The sequence below is a fragment of the Phaseolus vulgaris genome, chromosome 9, assembly GCF_000499845.2.
Source record: "Phaseolus vulgaris cultivar G19833 chromosome 9, P. vulgaris v2.0, whole genome shotgun sequence".
NCBI classification, from domain to species: domain Eukaryota; kingdom Viridiplantae; phylum Streptophyta; class Magnoliopsida; order Fabales; family Fabaceae; genus Phaseolus; species Phaseolus vulgaris.
In genome coordinates, this window is record NC_023751.2 from 32,694,854 (window position 1) to 32,711,603 (window position 16,750).

Sequence of the window (16,750 nt, forward strand, 5' to 3'; positions counted from 1 at the left end):
AGCAAAGATTAATTTCAATACTTTTTTTATCATAAATATTTAAAAAATTTAAAGTTTAAACTAAGGATAAAAAACAAATTTATATGAAAGTATCTGAACAAAAATTATATTTAATCTTTTTTATTAAGAAATTTCTCTGCTTTTCACATCTAATAAAACTAGTATATTGATTCTAAACTATGCAAATTACTTTGTGTAATGAATGAAGAACATATTTTATTGGATGCATTTGTTTGGTTGGCATAAGAATAGTAACAAAAGTAGGTGGAGTAGGAAGAATAATATTTTGACTGTTTGGTTGAAATTAAAAAGAATGAGTAGTTTTTTCACCTACCCTTCCTTGCATCAATTGTAACATCTTTTTTATCAAATATTCTGTTATAGAAAATTAGGTAGGCTTGATAATTGTTTTCAGTTTAATTATATTTTTAGTTTCTTAAGTATAAAATGAATATAATTTTAGTTTTCTAAATTAAAAAATTATTTAGTCTCTTAAATTATTTTTTGACTAAATATTAAATTTGAAAGGGTAATTTTTTTTTTCAATTGTAGTGTTTAAGGACTAATATTATACTTTTCAAATTTAAAAAAATAAAACAAACTTTTTCAAATTTGAAAAATCAAAATTATATAGCAACTAAACAGTTATTAAAGAGGATTCAACAACTATTATTTATAATATTATTGGTAAAAATATGTATTGAAGGGTAAATCAAGAAAATAAATTGTGTCCACTAAGGGTTAAGAATTGAACTGTAAGACTTTAAGTTTAACTCAACCTCATAAAACTGACTCATAAGATTGAGGATTGCACCCACTTATATACAATGAAATGTTCTAATCTCTAATCGATGGATCTCCCTTCTGCTTCCCCAGTCAATGTATTAGTAGAAGATATGATTTCTTTGAATTGAGATTTATTCGTTTTTAAGTAAGCACGTAACTCAACAAGAAATTTCCTTACCTGTCTAATTTCTAATGAATCAAGATAACCATTCGTTCTGGTATAAATAGTTACTATCTGTGAGATCAAATGTGATATTTTATTTTGATAATTCCTTTTATGAATATGGATTACAAATATTTTTATAAAAGCGGTTCATTATGAGATTTTATATTTCAAGATTTTATATTTCAACTAGATTTAAAGATATTATTAAAAAAATATAAATAAATATAGAATACCAATATTTCAAAGTTTTGTTTAATTTAGTTAAATAAGAAGTAATTAAAATCTAGTCAACCATCATATCTGAATAATATAATACTCTTAATTCTCGAAATTCATTGGTTTACCTAATTGACTACCATCTCATTTATAACTATGTATAAACTACTTTTTTTTTATAAATAAGCATATTACTTTTTACCACCAAAATATCAGGATACAAGGTGTATTAATATTTTTTAATTTTATTATAAATTTATGTGTGTATTGTGTATATGTATTATGTGCATTATATGACAACATTCTACTTTTAAATTTATAATAAAATTAAAAAAATGAGAGATTATATTATATATATTATTTACATATTTTATTTTTATCATATTTTAAAAAAAATTATTTACTTTTTTTAATTTCATTATAAACTTATATATTTCTGTATACATATTTAAAAAAATTCGGATATAAAAATAACTAAAAGTAATACATGCAACCACAACTTGATTTTTTTTAAAAAATAGTGTAATTAAGTTGTTAAAAAAATTCAATATAAAAATCTTAAATAAAAACACAATTTTTATTTATTTTAAAGTTAGGTTTGCAGATACACTATAAGTGTAATTAAGTTGTTAAAAATAATTAATATAAAAATCTTATATGAAATCACAATTTTTTATTTTAAAATTATGTTTTCTAACGTGACTTATCTATATTTATAATTATTTTAGTTTAATATAATTTTAATAAAAAAGTATAGTAAAATTAACTAATTTATTATTTTTTTAAGTCTTAATTAAATTCATATTCAATATTTTTTATTATAATATTTGATTTATGTAAAATTACTTTATCTTTTTTTGCATTTTCTTAAATAACTGTCAAAACTTACCTTTATATGTTTCTCAAGTTTGTTTTTTCCTTCTTTATGAAGAGTTTTATTTGTTTTATAAAGCAATACATTGATCATTCTAGACAAAAACCCTAACTATCAAAACTTCTTTTTTGAAGAGCTAAACTCAAACCCCATTTGACTTAGACTCATGTGCTTTTGTACACTTTCTTTTTGATACCTTTTGGAAGAAAAAAATAACAAAAGTTAAAAATAAGGGCCCTCTCCAACATGGCAATGGAGGTAGAATTCATGCAAAAACTACTAAAAAAGCACATGCACTCCCTTAGCCAATAAGTAACATGGATAAGCACATACACAAAAACATTACATTATTGTTATTATAAGAAGCAAAATTGGTGTATTACATGATTGTTTCAAGCATGGTTGGCCAATGCAAAACACAATAACAATATTAGGTCATAAAGTAACACTTTTTGTGGAGACTCAAAAAAAGGTAGAAAAAAGGTTATTGCTCTGCCCAACTTTCAAATAACCTAATCACTAATCTTACACATTATATGTATCTTAAACTCTAAGAAACCACACACACACCACTTGTTTCTGCCTCAGCATTCCACTCATCAAAATCACAACAAAACAAAATCAAAGACTCTTCTTACTCATTTATGATTTCAATTTTATATTTAATTAGTGGAGTTATATATTTTATCAAATAAAATATATTTTTTAAAATGAAATCATTAATTAAAAAATGGCATTAAAAATAACTATAAAAGTATATAATTTGTGTATTATAATTGAAAAAGAATAATTCTTAAAGAAACCCAACTATGATTGTTCATGTTTCTTTGTCCGTAGTTTCACACTTTAACATTAATAATTAATTACCATTATTGTTAGTGTGAAAAACAAAACCAAATCAGTGTCCCATGCTAACAGGTATATATGTCTGCTGTGAAGTTCAATAAAGCTTTTGAGAAAAGTGTTCTCTCTCTCTTTCTCTATTCCATTCTTTCTATTTTACCTTGGAATGCAAAGCTTTTCAAGAGTTTTTTTTTCTCTCTATCATCACATGCTCAACATCTTCATCTTTTCACACACCCTTCAACGTTATCTTCTTCTTCTTCTATGCAGCACCAGCACCAGAAAACTTCAACCACGTGCTCTGCTTCTGATAGGTAGTAGTACTTACTATTTTTCTTCTTCTTCCTTCTCTCTCTGCAGTGGTCTTTGTGCCGCTCTTCTTCTTTCTTTGGATTCTCTCGGGTTTCGAGCTCTCCCTCTCTCCTTGTTCTGTAAAAAAAGGAACAAAGTGGGTTTCTTTTGGACGCTTTTTTAAAACCAGAAGAAGATTCACCTTTATGTCTTCACATTTTGCCATACCCAAATGCCTCTCTGTGGCGAGGTTCAATTGAAATTTGTAATGCGTTTCTGTTTGCGTGTTCTTGGAGTCCCCTCTGTTGCAGACAGCTTCTGTGTCAGAACAATTGTTTTTTTTTTCTTTTTCTATTTTTAATATTTTCTCCAACAGTTTGATATCCCTTGCTAATACCTTGGATTATCTGTTTTCTAGTGTTTGAAGCTTTCTCCTTTTGTTGTTTCCCCCCTATTGAGTTGGTAATGGCAACTGTTTACTTTGTGTTTTTCTTGCAATACTCTCTGGAGTGAGTATTGAACGTACTGTTCTATGGATTCTGGGTTAGATATTGGGGTTTTGATAATCATGCGAGAAATTCGTGGGAAAAAAAATAATGAAGGAGGGGAGTTAAGTATGTTGGGTGTGTTTATTTTGTGGCTGTAGCTGAGAACTGTGAAATATTTCTAACTGGGTGTTTTTTGTGTGCCGTGTTTAACTTTTATGTCTTCCTTGCGGTTTAATAATTATATTTATTTGTTTTTTGTATTGTAGGTGACAAGTTTTGAATATTGAAATACTGAAAAAGTTGTGGAGACTATTGGATAGTGGAATCTAGTGATGAACCGTACCTTCTGAGTTCTTGGCAATACAATGTTTATTATATAGTTATTTTGAAAAAAAACTATAGAAATTTGATTGAGAGATTTTTTGGATATCGTTTGTGACTTGTGAGATTTGTATATTCCAAAATGGGCTGTGTTTTTTCAAGAATTGATGAGGATGAGAAGGTCGGTAGGTGCAAGGAAAGGAAGAGGTTAATTAAACAGTTGGTGAAAATTAGAGGGGAGTATTCTGATTCCTTATTGGGTTATTTGAAAGCACTGAGGAACACTGGTGCCACCCTGAGGCAATTCACTGAGTCTGATACAATTGAGTTTGAAACTGCCTCTAATGGCATACCTGAGCCAGCCTCTCCACCTCCCCATCTGCCTGCATCCCCTCTGCTACCACCGCCGCGGCCTCCTTTTCTCACTGACAAGGCTATGGTGCATGAAGATGAGATGCTAGAGACAGATGACACCAATGTTCTTCCACTGCAAATCGATCCAAGTTTGAGCTCATTACGGCTGTATCGATGCCCTGATAGAAACGAAATAGTGGAATCAGTGGAGGAGGATAATTGGGAAGAAACCAAAACAGACTTTGAGGATGAAGAAGCAGAAGCTGCTGTAATTGCTGAAAAATTGCGTAGGGGAAAGCAACAGTTGATAGAACCAGTTGATGAAAATTCCTCTGCAATAAGTGTGTATAGAAAAGATGCTACAGCTATGCCTGTGACAGTTTGTAGAAGTGGGAAAACATTGGAGGCTATAGGTAAAGAGTTGGATGACCAATTCCTGAAAGCATCTGGATGTATAAAGGAAATTGCTGTTCTTATTGATATCAGTGGAGGAGATACTCTTCTGCGACAGAATTCTGGGCGTCATGATAGTAAGTCTTTATACTGTGTTCTTTTGGGATGGTGGAAGTTCCATAATGATAGACTATGTGTTATGATCTGTTGGCCATTACCACCTGTCTTTTCTGCCTTGGAACATTTTAGTTATGTTTGATAATCATATTTATAATAATGCACCTTTTAATAGTCATAAACTGAGATTAGTTGTTTTCTAGAAATTTTTTTACTGCTTATTTACATTCACAGGGATTACAATTATCATATTTGTTGAATCTTTTAGAAGTCACAAAAGACAATGGTAGATTATTCTATTTTTTGAAATTCTGACGCTTTATTATAAGCTATGTTTTATGAAATATGATCATAGTAACATTTCTTCTTGATTATAATATATTGTCTTATCTGAATTTCATCCATCTAATAACTATCCAACTTAATCACATTCGGGGTTTTGTGATAGACCATGTTGTTTGGCAGGTTTATTATACTTAAAAATTGTTTTAGACATCATTCATTTCCTATGCAGTTTTTGTGCTGACATGTTTTTACTGTGGCCATGTTATTTGAAGGTAAGAGAGGCAATTCTGCAAAGGTCTTCAGTGTACTGTCATGGAGTAGGCATTCAAAATCACCACCATCCACCAAAGATTGTGCTGAATTTTCTGGTCACAGTGAACCATGCAAGCCTGGAGCTCATTGTGCCACACTTAAAAAATTATATGTGGCAGAGAAGAAACTGTTCAAGGCAGTAAAGGTTAGCTAATAAATATAGTTATCTGACTTAATAGATAGGAAATTAGAAATTTGCCAATTTAGTGTCACCCTTTTATTTTGGGGCTGTATAAAGGGACACACAGCTGTTCAATGCAAATATATCTATTGAGAAAATGAGGAACAGAACTTCAAGGCATATGTATGTATATATGAAGGGCACCGTCTCTATTTTGAAAATGAAAAGTAGGACAAGATAGAAAAATAAATGGAAGGTTTCGAATAGTCTTTTTTTATTCTGGAAGGTGTTGAATAACTAATATAATAATTTTACTAGTAACTAATTTTCATGTATCACCTTATAATTTTTGAAATATGGTATCATGAGGATGTAGGGAAATTAGTCATATTGAATAATTTTAGACCCATTATATTTTAAGATATTCTAATAGCCATATGAGATCTGTCTCTGTTTGCATCAAACTATCCTCCTATTTTCTTTTCTATGTCCTTCCATTTGCATATGTTTTGTAAGTGGGGTGCAAATCTCATCTTATAAGCCGGTTTTCTGAGGTTGAGTTAGACATAAACCCACTTATTATGATAGTATCTAAGCCAGTTAGAGCCTATCATAGTCAAATTCTTTGGGACTATTATGCCACTATTATCGAGATACTACTGTTAGACCATCTATAATATCCAATCCCATGCCCGGGATGCTAATTTCTTGACATGAGGGGGTTTGTTGAAGATGGGCTCCTTTTAGACCATCCATGTATTTAATCCCATGCTCGAGATGTTCATTCCTTTGTGTAAGGGGGTGTGTTAGAGATTCCACATTGACTAAAGACTAGATTATAATATATAAGTGAGTACAATTCTCACCTTACAAACAGGTTTTGTGAGTTTAAGATAGACATAAACTCATTTACTAAGATGTTTTACTCTAAAGTGTGGAAGGTTTTAGTTTATTACTCTACGTATATTCTGTGTTCATGGGTATTTGTATCTAGAAAGTTGCATCACATTATAATCCTAGATAACATTCTCCTCTCTGTATATCAAGAGTCCTACATATGGTTGATATCCAAAGCGTATGGATTACATTTTCTACTGAATTAGAAGCTGTTTCATTCTCTAATCTTTCTTATTCTCTACATTCTCCCCTACTATATTTAAGATGATGTTAGAGAATTACCATCTAGTGAGACCTATACCATCACAATTCTGCTAACACACTACTAAAAGTATGAAACCATTTTATTTTTTTATAGCTTCCTTCTTATTCCAACGTGATCTATCTCACATTTTTTTTATCATGGTTGCTGCTCTGCTGGTTTTGTGATCTTTTGTGGCTCTCCATGACAAGGCTGTTTTCTCCATTTGGTGGGAGGGGGTGTTTTGGCATGTGACTCTTCTCACCACTGCCATCACTATGATCTCCATCTTTATGTGACATAATCCAGCAAATCACTGTTATCTGCCTTCAATAGAAAACCTCCATCAACCTTTTTAGGCAGAACCACCACATACTAGATGAGTAGATGCCAAAAGAGCCCAGATCTGCGTTCTCACCATCAATCCTCTTTGTTCTCCCACTAAACTTTTCTGGTGGCATTTCCCTCTAATCACCACTGTTGCTTCGGTCTCCATCCTCTGGCAAGTCTGTTGAACGCCTCATCCCATCACCATCCACTTTGCCAGAAAGTTTATGGCGGCTTTCTGGTTATGTTTCTGGTGGCTCAGATCCAGCAACATCATATTCCAACTCTTCATATTTGTTAATCATATTTCTGCTGTTGGATTGTCTTTTTTCTATCTCCATTGCTGGCTATTTTCCCCCTCATTACTATCTTCATTTTATCCTAGCAGCTCAATCATCTGCAAATGTCTGCCTCTCTGGTAAGTGTGGGATTGGCTGCCACTATTTGAACCTTACTAGTGGTGCATGATTGGTCCTGTGCAGTTTTCTGACCAGCAGTTTCACCTTGACTCTCCTTGCAGTGCTACTAGTCTGGTCTCTTGATTTTTTCCACTTTCGTTGGACGGATCTCCTTATATACATGCCTTCTTTGATGCCTTTTTACCTCCATGATTCTCTTTCTTATAGTTCTTTTTTATTTAAAATAAATATAAAAAATGAGTATTAATATGTAAAAGGCTTAAGGCTTGAATAATGATATTTAATGCACTCAGGAAATAGAAATAGTATCTTCTTCTACATTTTATATGAATTCAATGTTCATGGTGGGTTTTATTGATAAACAATCATGGGAAATAGTCTCTACGGAGTCTAACAAGAGTCCTGTATGAAGAACCTATGCAGTGCATGTTCTACTGAATAAGAAGCTGTTTCATTCTCTATGTTCTCTCTTTCTCTCTAAATTCTCTCCCCTAATTGTAACATTACATGAATCACTGTACAGTAGATATGCATATGTTCATCTTGTACATTAAGGTTAATAATTAGTTTTCTAGAACAGAGCCAAACTGAAGGAGTAAATTCTAATTATTTATCCTAACATAATAAAGTACAAGAGAAATAAAGGAATACTATAATGGGGTTGCTCTTGCTCGAATGTTATTTCAATCTGTTGACTGCTAATGTAATTTCTTGTGGGTTGAATTATTGTTGGAGATCAGTTGTTGCATTTACTATTTCTAACATATTTATTATCTGGTAACTATGGGAGTAGGGGCATTCAATAAAACCATAGCAGGATCATGCAATCCGTTGGGATGAGGGAATTAATTTTTAGTTAGAATTTGTCTTATTGATATCCATCAAGAGGAAGAATATAAATCCAGGCAAATGAAACAATAGTCTTTGCCTTTGTTAAACTGCTATAGCACCAAATTATAAAATTGGTTTCAAATTTATCTGGATCATTATCTTTTTCTTTTCATCTGAATGGAAATCTTTGCTTTTGGATTTAAATATTTTTGCATGATTGTCCTTGACTCATTGTTCAAATGTCATATAATGTAGGAAGAGGGAATTGTTGCCTTGGAATTTGATAGGAAGTCATCATTATTGCGTAAACAAGAGGATGAGAACCTTGACATGGTGAAAATTGACAAAATTCGATCATGTGTTGAGAAGTTGGAGTCTGATTTAATTAGCTTACGGCAGTGCATCAGTGAAACAACTTCATCAATTTTGGAAATGATAGATGAGGAGCTTTTACCCCAGCTGGTTGCATTAACTGCAGGGTATATTCATTTGAATCAATGCATTAGAGTATTCTAACTTAATGATGTGTTAATATCAATCTAACTTAATGATGACCTTATGGTTGTTTTGTAGATTAGCACAAATGTGGAGAACAATGCTTGAGTCCCATGAAACCCAAACACTCATCTCCCAGCAGTTGAGTGACCTCAGTGATAATCATAACACGTTACTAAATTCTGAATATCATCACCAGGCTACAATTCAATTTCAGACTGAGGCCTCTTATTGGTATAGCAGCTTTTGCAAACTTGTAAAATCTCAACGGGAGTATGTGAGGATCCTCTATGAATGGGTTAAGCGTACTGACAGCCTCAGGGATGGTCAAGAAAGTAGCAATCATTCTTCTGTTCTTACCATTTGTGAACAGTGGGAGCATGGGCTTAACGAGTTACCAGAAAAGGTACTTTTGGTCAAAATTTGATGTCAATCTTTGTTCCTTGGACTTTGATTATTCTTGACATGAAAAACAGAAAATCTCTCAAAACTGGAAAATCTTTACTTTCAAAATTCAAACTAGTGCAACTGGTTTGTTTTGTCTGCAATGCTATCTCCACAGTAGTCCTGTTGTTCTGTTTTCACCTACTGTACATCGGCCTTGGCTCCGCCCTTCCAAGTGACTCAGTTTTTACTTTTATCTCACTCAGTAGAGCAGAAGTCAACAAAGCATAGTCCAGCCACCGAGTGCTTGTTTTTTTGCTTCATGCCAGTATTTGCTAGTTCTGTGTGTCTATGTAAACTTCAAACTCTAGGCCATGATGTTGAATTACAGATATCATCTGATTAAGTCATTGTTCCAAAAGTTTAAACTGTTGGGGTAAATGCACATGAATGTTTCATATCTAGCAGTTTCTCTGCACTAAAGTTCTGGTTTCAAAACATTAATTGGTTCCTTGTATTATGAGTGTTCAAAAGTTGGTTTGAAAGATTAAATGATTTGTTTGAATAAAAACTTTCTTTTCTCCATGTTACCACCAAACGTCTTAAAGAATTTCATCAGTTGATTTTCTTATAAATAGCAAGACTTACAAATTTGCTGACACTCTGGCTCGTTGCAGGAGACTTCTGATGCAATAAAAAGCCTATTGTCATGCATCCGTTCCATAACTTCTCAGCAGACCGAGGAACACAACATTCTGAAAAGGTTACAGAAGCTTGAAAGAAAATTCCAAAAATGTGTGAACTCCTTGGCTGAGATGCAGCAAAAATTAGACGGAGATATGGCTGATACAAGCCCCAGGCATCCAATACATGTTAAGAAAAGTGAAACAGAAGACATTAAGAAGCAAGTGGAGAACGAGAGAGCAAATTATTTGGATGCTGTTCAGTATAGTAGGGCCATGACCCTAAATCAGCTACAAACTACACTTCCCCCTCTCTTCCATTTACTGATGGAATTTTCAAGTGCTTCATCTCAGGCTATTGAGCTTATCAATACCCCAGTCAAGCCATTGGAGTAGAGTGCAGAGGGATATTGCACCACATAACATTTTAATTGCTGTCTGGTGCTTTGGATGGTATAAGCAGAATATATATATTTGTATTTGTATATTGTAAATTGTGTTCTTGTCAGTTTTTCAACTGACACAATTGTGTTGAGTCATTGATGATGATGGTATCAAAATTAAACTCTTTTGTGTATCCCTTCCAAGCCACCATATTCTGAAGTTTTTAATGGGGGCTGAAGGCTATTATTTATATTGTAGCAAATGGAAAGAAAAGAAAAGAAAAAGTAGAGGAGAGGGTATATACTAGTATCAATTTATAACAATAAATTTATAATGTGCATGCATTTGATTGATGTCAGGTTTCATAATGCATATAACTGAGACTTTAGGTTAATACATATATGAGATGTCAGGTTTTATAATACATATAATGTATCTTTTATTAATAATAATAAAAATAAACAATGTTTATTGTTTTTTTTGTTTTTTTTCTTCATATTTTATCTTTTTATTCTTGGGAATACAATCAACATTGTTTAATCACTTGTTTTGAAGAAATTGCCCATGACAAGTAAAAGTTACTATAATGGAAAATTAAGAGTTATTCCATTGTATAATTATAATATAATATTATACGAGTCAATATAAATTTTTATTTTATTTTATAACTGTATTTTAATGTATGCAGTTTTTTCATAACTCCAGTATAAAATTTAAAAATCCATTTTTTTATAATTAAAATGTGCACACCTTTTTTAATTGTTTTGTTGTGTACATATATTTTTTTTATCCTTTCCTGTCTCTGTAAGCACTTGATTTAACTATTTGAAAGAGATTATCCATTATAAGGAGTTACTTTGATGAAAAACTGCAAGTGTTTCTATTGATTAATAAAAATACTATAAAAGTTAATAAAAAAATCCTTTCTATAATTGTTTTGTATATAACAACTTTTATAATTTCAAGATAAATTTTAGAAACTTATTTTTTATTTTGACGATTAAATTACAAGTGTGTAACTATAACATTATAAAAAATTAATAAAGAATTTATTTTTATAATCCTTTATCCATATGTTTTTATAATTTCAATATAAATTTTAGTAACTGAATTGTTTTTTCATTTTGATACTTATTATAATAATTTATTTTTTAATTATAAATATGCTTTTTATAAACATAAAAAAAATAAGCAAATATACATTGTCATGCTATTGAGATTGGTTATTACTGTTTTTTAGTCTAAGGAAAATTTTTTTCATACTTTTTTGGACAGAAAAAATAAAATAAAATAAAATGAAATTAGTTTATTTATATGGTAAAGTTAAGATTAGTTTATTTCACAGTGCGCGTTGAAACATTTTTTTTTCTATTATTATCTTCAACACTCTACAAATTGTTATCAGCTACTTACCCCAACTTCTGCTCTCAATTCATGGTTCTTTTTTTCCGCGTGATATTGATAGTGAGTTTCTTCTTCTTCTTCAGGTTAGGGTTCAATTAGGGTTTTAGTAAATTGAAGGATTGTGCTTGATAATGATAGAATGCATGGTTTGAATGAGGTTTCTTGATTGTTTTCCATGTAAATAGGGTTCTAATTAGGGATTTAATACGTTGTTGTTTGCTGATGGGAATGATGTGCCTTTTGATTGTGCCGTGTTTTAATCCGATCTATGCTGTGGGTGCCTGTCACTGAAGCAAAAACTGTGTTTACATTGTTATGTAGCCTAGTTATGTGCTGAACTTCTTTTTCATTTTGTTTATAATCTTCATGGTTGTTATATTATTACCGTCGAGATGACAGAGACCAGATAATGGAGTATTATTTAGTATTTTTTTAGGAAAGTTACCAGAAATTTGCATCCCTGGAGGAGATGAGCCTGACAAAAAACAAACAATTGAAAATTTGCTAAAAGCAGCTAACTAGAGCTGGTTTATTTTATGAATATTAACTATATCTTAAAATGGTCTACAACTATTTGAAAATGACTGTACAGATGTATAAAAGGGGATCTTTCTCTGATGAATTTGAGACACCCGTAATTGAACATAAAAAGATAATGTCACTGATATATACATTTATCTGCATGTCACATGTATTTTTCAACATACACTATAAATCCATGCAAACAAGATTATTGTAGACATTAATGCTCATAAGCTTAGATAGGAAATCAAATCCAAGATTTCTAGTAATTAGCTTATTTCCCCCTCCTTAGAGTACACGTATATGTAGAAAATAAAGTTTACAGATGAAGGATGAAAAATATTTCTTAAACTGATTACCCATAAGTCCTACTTGGATAGCAATTGTCTGCAATGCTTACCAGAATGGTTAGCCAGATATGCTTTATATTTTGCTTACGTTGGAACACAATTTTTTTTACAATAATTTATCTTATTTGTTGTAGTTGATGGACAGGAACTGACATCAACAGTATATAAATTCTAGATTCATTTTGGTGAAGAAGCATTTCATAAACAAGTCAAACAAAAAATTGAGCACAACGTAGCCATTTTACTGCGTGGCCTAGCATATTTGTCCTTTTAGAGGTAATTTTCCTTAAGTCCAAACCTCATTTAATCCTATCACAACACTATGTGCGTAGTTTTATCTCTACTGCAAGGAGAATTGTCTAGGGAGACAGTTTAATAGTTCATATACCTGTTATTAGCTTTTGGTGAATTGATATTTTGCCAGTTGCTTATGCAATTGTACAATTAGTTTATATTTGAAATGATACTGTTTTTAATGGTAATTAGTTCATCCTGCAAGTTACAATATCTACAAAATGAATCTTGTTCCTGTTAAAGATTATAATTTTAAGAAAAAATGAGAGCCTTCAAACTGATTTTAGTTGTTAACCTGGTTTTTTGTTGGCTTCCCCTAAAGTCTTGTGGACTTCCTCTTTGATCTTGTTGGCAAATTTCATAATAAATATATGGCCAAGGACTTGTCATGATTTTGTTTCTTCCTACGGCAAAAATATATCAAGTCTAATTTATTGTCAACTCCAGTATTAATAAAATACTTGAAAAATTACAAGCAGGTCTGGTCACTGCAATTTGTACTACTAGGGTAGGGTGTTTTCATAGTTAAGTGTAAAAGAAAAAGCTAGACTAAGGATAAAAGGCTTACTTGTATGTGTTATCAATAACAAGCTAAAAGAATAACACGAATGAGGAATGACATTGATTTGGTTACCCTTGACAAATGGGGTCACATAGTGGGCATACATTTGGTTTGGATTTTATCGGTCAGGGGTAGTAATTTAGTATTACAAGACTGTAAAGATGCCCAATCAGCAAAGTCATACATTCTTTATCTTATGTTGTAGGTTGATTTGTTTTAACTGGAGGGATTGTTGGATTCCTTTTACCTAGGAATACTGCAACATTGAACAGTGGTGTGCTCTTTGTTGGTGCTTTACTGTTCCTCAATACCTGTAGCTTGAAGATCTGGAGGCAAGGAAAATCAAGTTTACCATTTATTCTAGGACAAGAAGGTATGCAATTTAAGGGGTATTAAGATAGTCCTGGTGTATGAATAAAAACAAAGCAACTGAAAAAACTACAGCATAATCTCAATGCAGTGCTTTTATCTCGACTGGCTTTAGTGTTATTATAGGTATATCTCAATGAAGTGCTTCTATCTTATATTTTGTCAGATTTTCCTGCCTTCTCACTGGTGCCTTTGTTATCTATATCCTCCACTGGTCCAATCAAAACCACCCTCCAATTAGCATTTATTGTTCTTATCTAATAACAAATCTAACTGCATGTTCTTTTTTCTTAAGCCACCCAATTGATCTCTTATACTTATGGTTACTGAATACCAGATACTGATTGTTGAAGAAGAGGTATTTCAACAGGTTATATTTGGTAGAGGAACTACTGTTACAGAATATGAAAGTGGAAGAGGTGAATCGATGTCAGATTCAAGAGTGGTATCCAAAGTTCAAATCTGTATCCATCAAGACTTTAATTCATCAACTCCCCGAGTCATTTATTCAGTACCTTCTTGATGACTCAGGGCCCTTCCTCTTACCTGTTTCTGTCTTAAATGAAGATGCATTACCCAATAGAATTCATAATCCCAATGAGGAAGAAGATTTTCAGGTGTCAGAGGGATCTGGTGATGAAGCAGAAAGTTCTCCACCACCTTCTTTTCCAGAACTTGAATTGAAAATTAAGGAATCCATTGAGTCCCTTGGGGGTGCAGTCTTTCCCAAGCTGAATTGGAGTGCTCCAAAAGATTCTGCTTGGATAAGTACTGCTGGTACCCTTCGGTGTACCAGTTTCAGTGAGATTGCACTTTTATTTCGGGCATCTGACTCATTGGTCCATGACTTGTGCCATGTGTATGATTCATGCCAGGACAAATCTTTGACGAGGCCCCATAACTTTTTTCTTGCACTCCGGAAATGGTATCCATCCCTTCAGCCAGACATGGAATTTCGATGTTTCATACGAGATCAGAAGTTAATTGGAATTTCTCAACGAGAGGTTACTACTTTTTATCCTGTTTTGCTTGAAAAGAAGAATGATCTCCTTTCGTTGATACTAGCATTTTTTAACAATCATGTGAGGGCTAAATTTGAGTCAGAGAACTACACATTTGATGTTTATATCACAAAGGATGAGAGAGTTAAGGTTGTGGATTTTAACCCTTGGGGTGCCTTCACATTGTCCTTGTTGTTTGCATGGGATGAATTAGAGCTTATTCATAGTGAAGGAAATGATGTGGAGTTTAGAATTGTGGAAGATCGTTGTGCTGTTAGGCCAGGCCTTAAAACAGCAGTACCTTTTGATTACTTGGATACCAGTGCGGGCAGTGGTTGGGATCAATTTCTAAGGAGTGCAGATGAAGAGTTAAGACAACAGTCTACTGAAGCTGGTGCATGATAATCAGCTGCTGTTTCTCTATTATCACTTAAGGTAGCAAATAAAAAAAGTAGCTTTTGTATTTTTGAGTTTTTTGACAAGGGGGAAAAATCGTGTTCGAAAGCATTACCGCATGGAGGATGCAGATTTCTTGTTTAACACAAACCTCTTAGTCTTTATGGTTATGAAGTTTATTTTGTTGGACTTCAGACATCACATTTTTAATTAAAGTTTTTCTGTTGGTCATTTTAAGCTGCAACCAATTTCAGGGCTTCAGATAATTAAGTGTTGAAACTCAGGCACACGGACATCTGAAATGACAATTGTGTACTATAGCATCATGTGCTTATTTTGTACCTCAGTATTTTGGAGAAAATTTATCACATGTTGTGTATTTTTTTTTATGAAGAAATGAGTTGCTACTACATGTTTGTGTTATTCATGTGCTTATTTATGTTTGTTTCTTTCATTGCAAACTCTTCCATGATGTTCCTTTGAACTAACTGGTGACACTAATATGCATAATTCTTTTTTGGTGCCCTTCACGTGCATCTTTTCTATGCATATGTTCATTTAATAATTTAGTTCTTTTGTATCTGCATTTGCATCACACGGCTTCATTACTAGAGATGCAGGTTAGAATTATAGTTTCGTTTGGATTAACTTGCTTTTTGTAAAACTGTTTTTATAACAGATTCTTGATAAATGATTTTTCTCCAAACATGTTTTTCCTCCTGAGCCATGACTACAATTTAACATAGATTTGTTTCCTTCAAAGTTCATTAATCGATTTAAGTTAAAGTTATAATAATCTATCACTAATCCTTTCTAGGAGTTGAATGACAAAGAGGTCCTTTGAATTGAATCCATTGTTTGGAATTGAGTTGTGATACGCTAAAAATCCATAGTTTGTAATACACCCACCTGAAGTCCAAGTTGAGATAGCTGAATGGCATTTTGTTGAGCAGACATGTAAGGTTCTTGGGTTTTGTCAAATTTTCCTTCCTTTAGAACTCTTAGCGTAATTTGAGTTTATTACATCCTTTGATCCTGTCTATGAAAATGGAAAGAAACAAAAACCAGTATATTTTACAATTCTACAAATAGGACTCCACAACTTTCATAATAATAACACTAAAGTTATTGAGAAACTTATTCTCACCCTAATATTAATAACTTCAAACATACTTTCAAAGTTTTCATGTTATCAGTACTCACTGTCCAATGAAACATGTTTTACAAAAAATTGAGCTTGTTGAAAGAATAATAGCTTTGGTCATTTGGTAAATATATTCAATACTTAATATTATGGATAACCAAAAGTAATTTATAAAAGAGGAGTTGTGGAGGGTGAATTACTCATTATTACGATATTTTGTTTATATCCTTATTTATTTGAGTAAATCTTTTGCTTAAAAAAATATTACAGACACAAATTTATTTTTTATATTTTCTAATAATTTTTCTCCTTTTTTTCATCTAGCACTTTATTTCTTATATAAAAATCGAATTTTTTCCAATGAAATTAATTATCCTAACTTTTAAGTAAATAACCAGTTATACAATCAAAATATTTATTTTTCGTAAAAAATCCACAAACATTTTTATTATTAATAGGAAAGAGACTACCTCTATGTTT

At 32.0% G+C, this 16,750-nt stretch overlaps 2 protein-coding genes across 16 annotated transcripts; both read left to right on the forward strand.

The window, feature by feature from the left end:
• Nucleotides 1–2,919: 2,919 nt before the first annotated feature.
• Nucleotides 2,920–10,421, forward strand: LOC137820982 (protein ALTERED PHOSPHATE STARVATION RESPONSE 1). 5 transcript variants are annotated; one of them, XM_068625353.1, is made up of 6 exons: nt 2,920–3,199; nt 3,931–4,869; nt 5,407–5,591; nt 8,538–8,761; nt 8,856–9,183; nt 9,839–10,421. In XM_068625353.1, the coding sequence occupies exons 2-6, from the start codon at nt 4,128–4,130 to the stop codon at nt 10,238–10,240; spliced, it is 1,881 nt and encodes a 626-aa protein (XP_068481454.1). In that variant the 5' UTR covers nt 2,920–3,199; nt 3,931–4,127; the 3' UTR covers nt 10,241–10,421. The 5 variants fall into 5 exon arrangements, with proteins under 5 accessions (XP_068481454.1, XP_068481455.1, XP_068481456.1 ...); XM_068625354.1 differs by having other exon boundaries at nt 2,953–3,202; XM_068625355.1 differs by having other exon boundaries at nt 3,198–3,426.
• Nucleotides 10,422–11,429: 1,008 nt separating this feature from the next.
• Nucleotides 11,430–15,536, forward strand: LOC137821140 (uncharacterized). 11 transcript variants are annotated; one of them, XM_068625587.1, is made up of 4 exons: nt 11,430–11,692; nt 12,639–12,780; nt 13,566–13,733; nt 14,067–15,536. In XM_068625587.1, exon 4 carries the CDS (start codon nt 14,134–14,136, stop codon nt 15,130–15,132), a length of 999 nt encoding a protein of 332 aa, XP_068481688.1. In that variant the 5' UTR covers nt 11,430–11,692; nt 12,639–12,780; nt 13,566–13,733; nt 14,067–14,133; the 3' UTR covers nt 15,133–15,536. The 11 variants fall into 11 exon arrangements, with proteins under 11 accessions (XP_068481688.1, XP_068481690.1, XP_068481693.1 ...); XM_068625589.1 differs by having other exon boundaries at nt 11,554–11,692; nt 14,100–15,536; XM_068625592.1 differs by having other exon boundaries at nt 11,565–11,715; nt 14,100–15,536.
• Nucleotides 15,537–16,750: the final 1,214 nt, after the last annotated feature.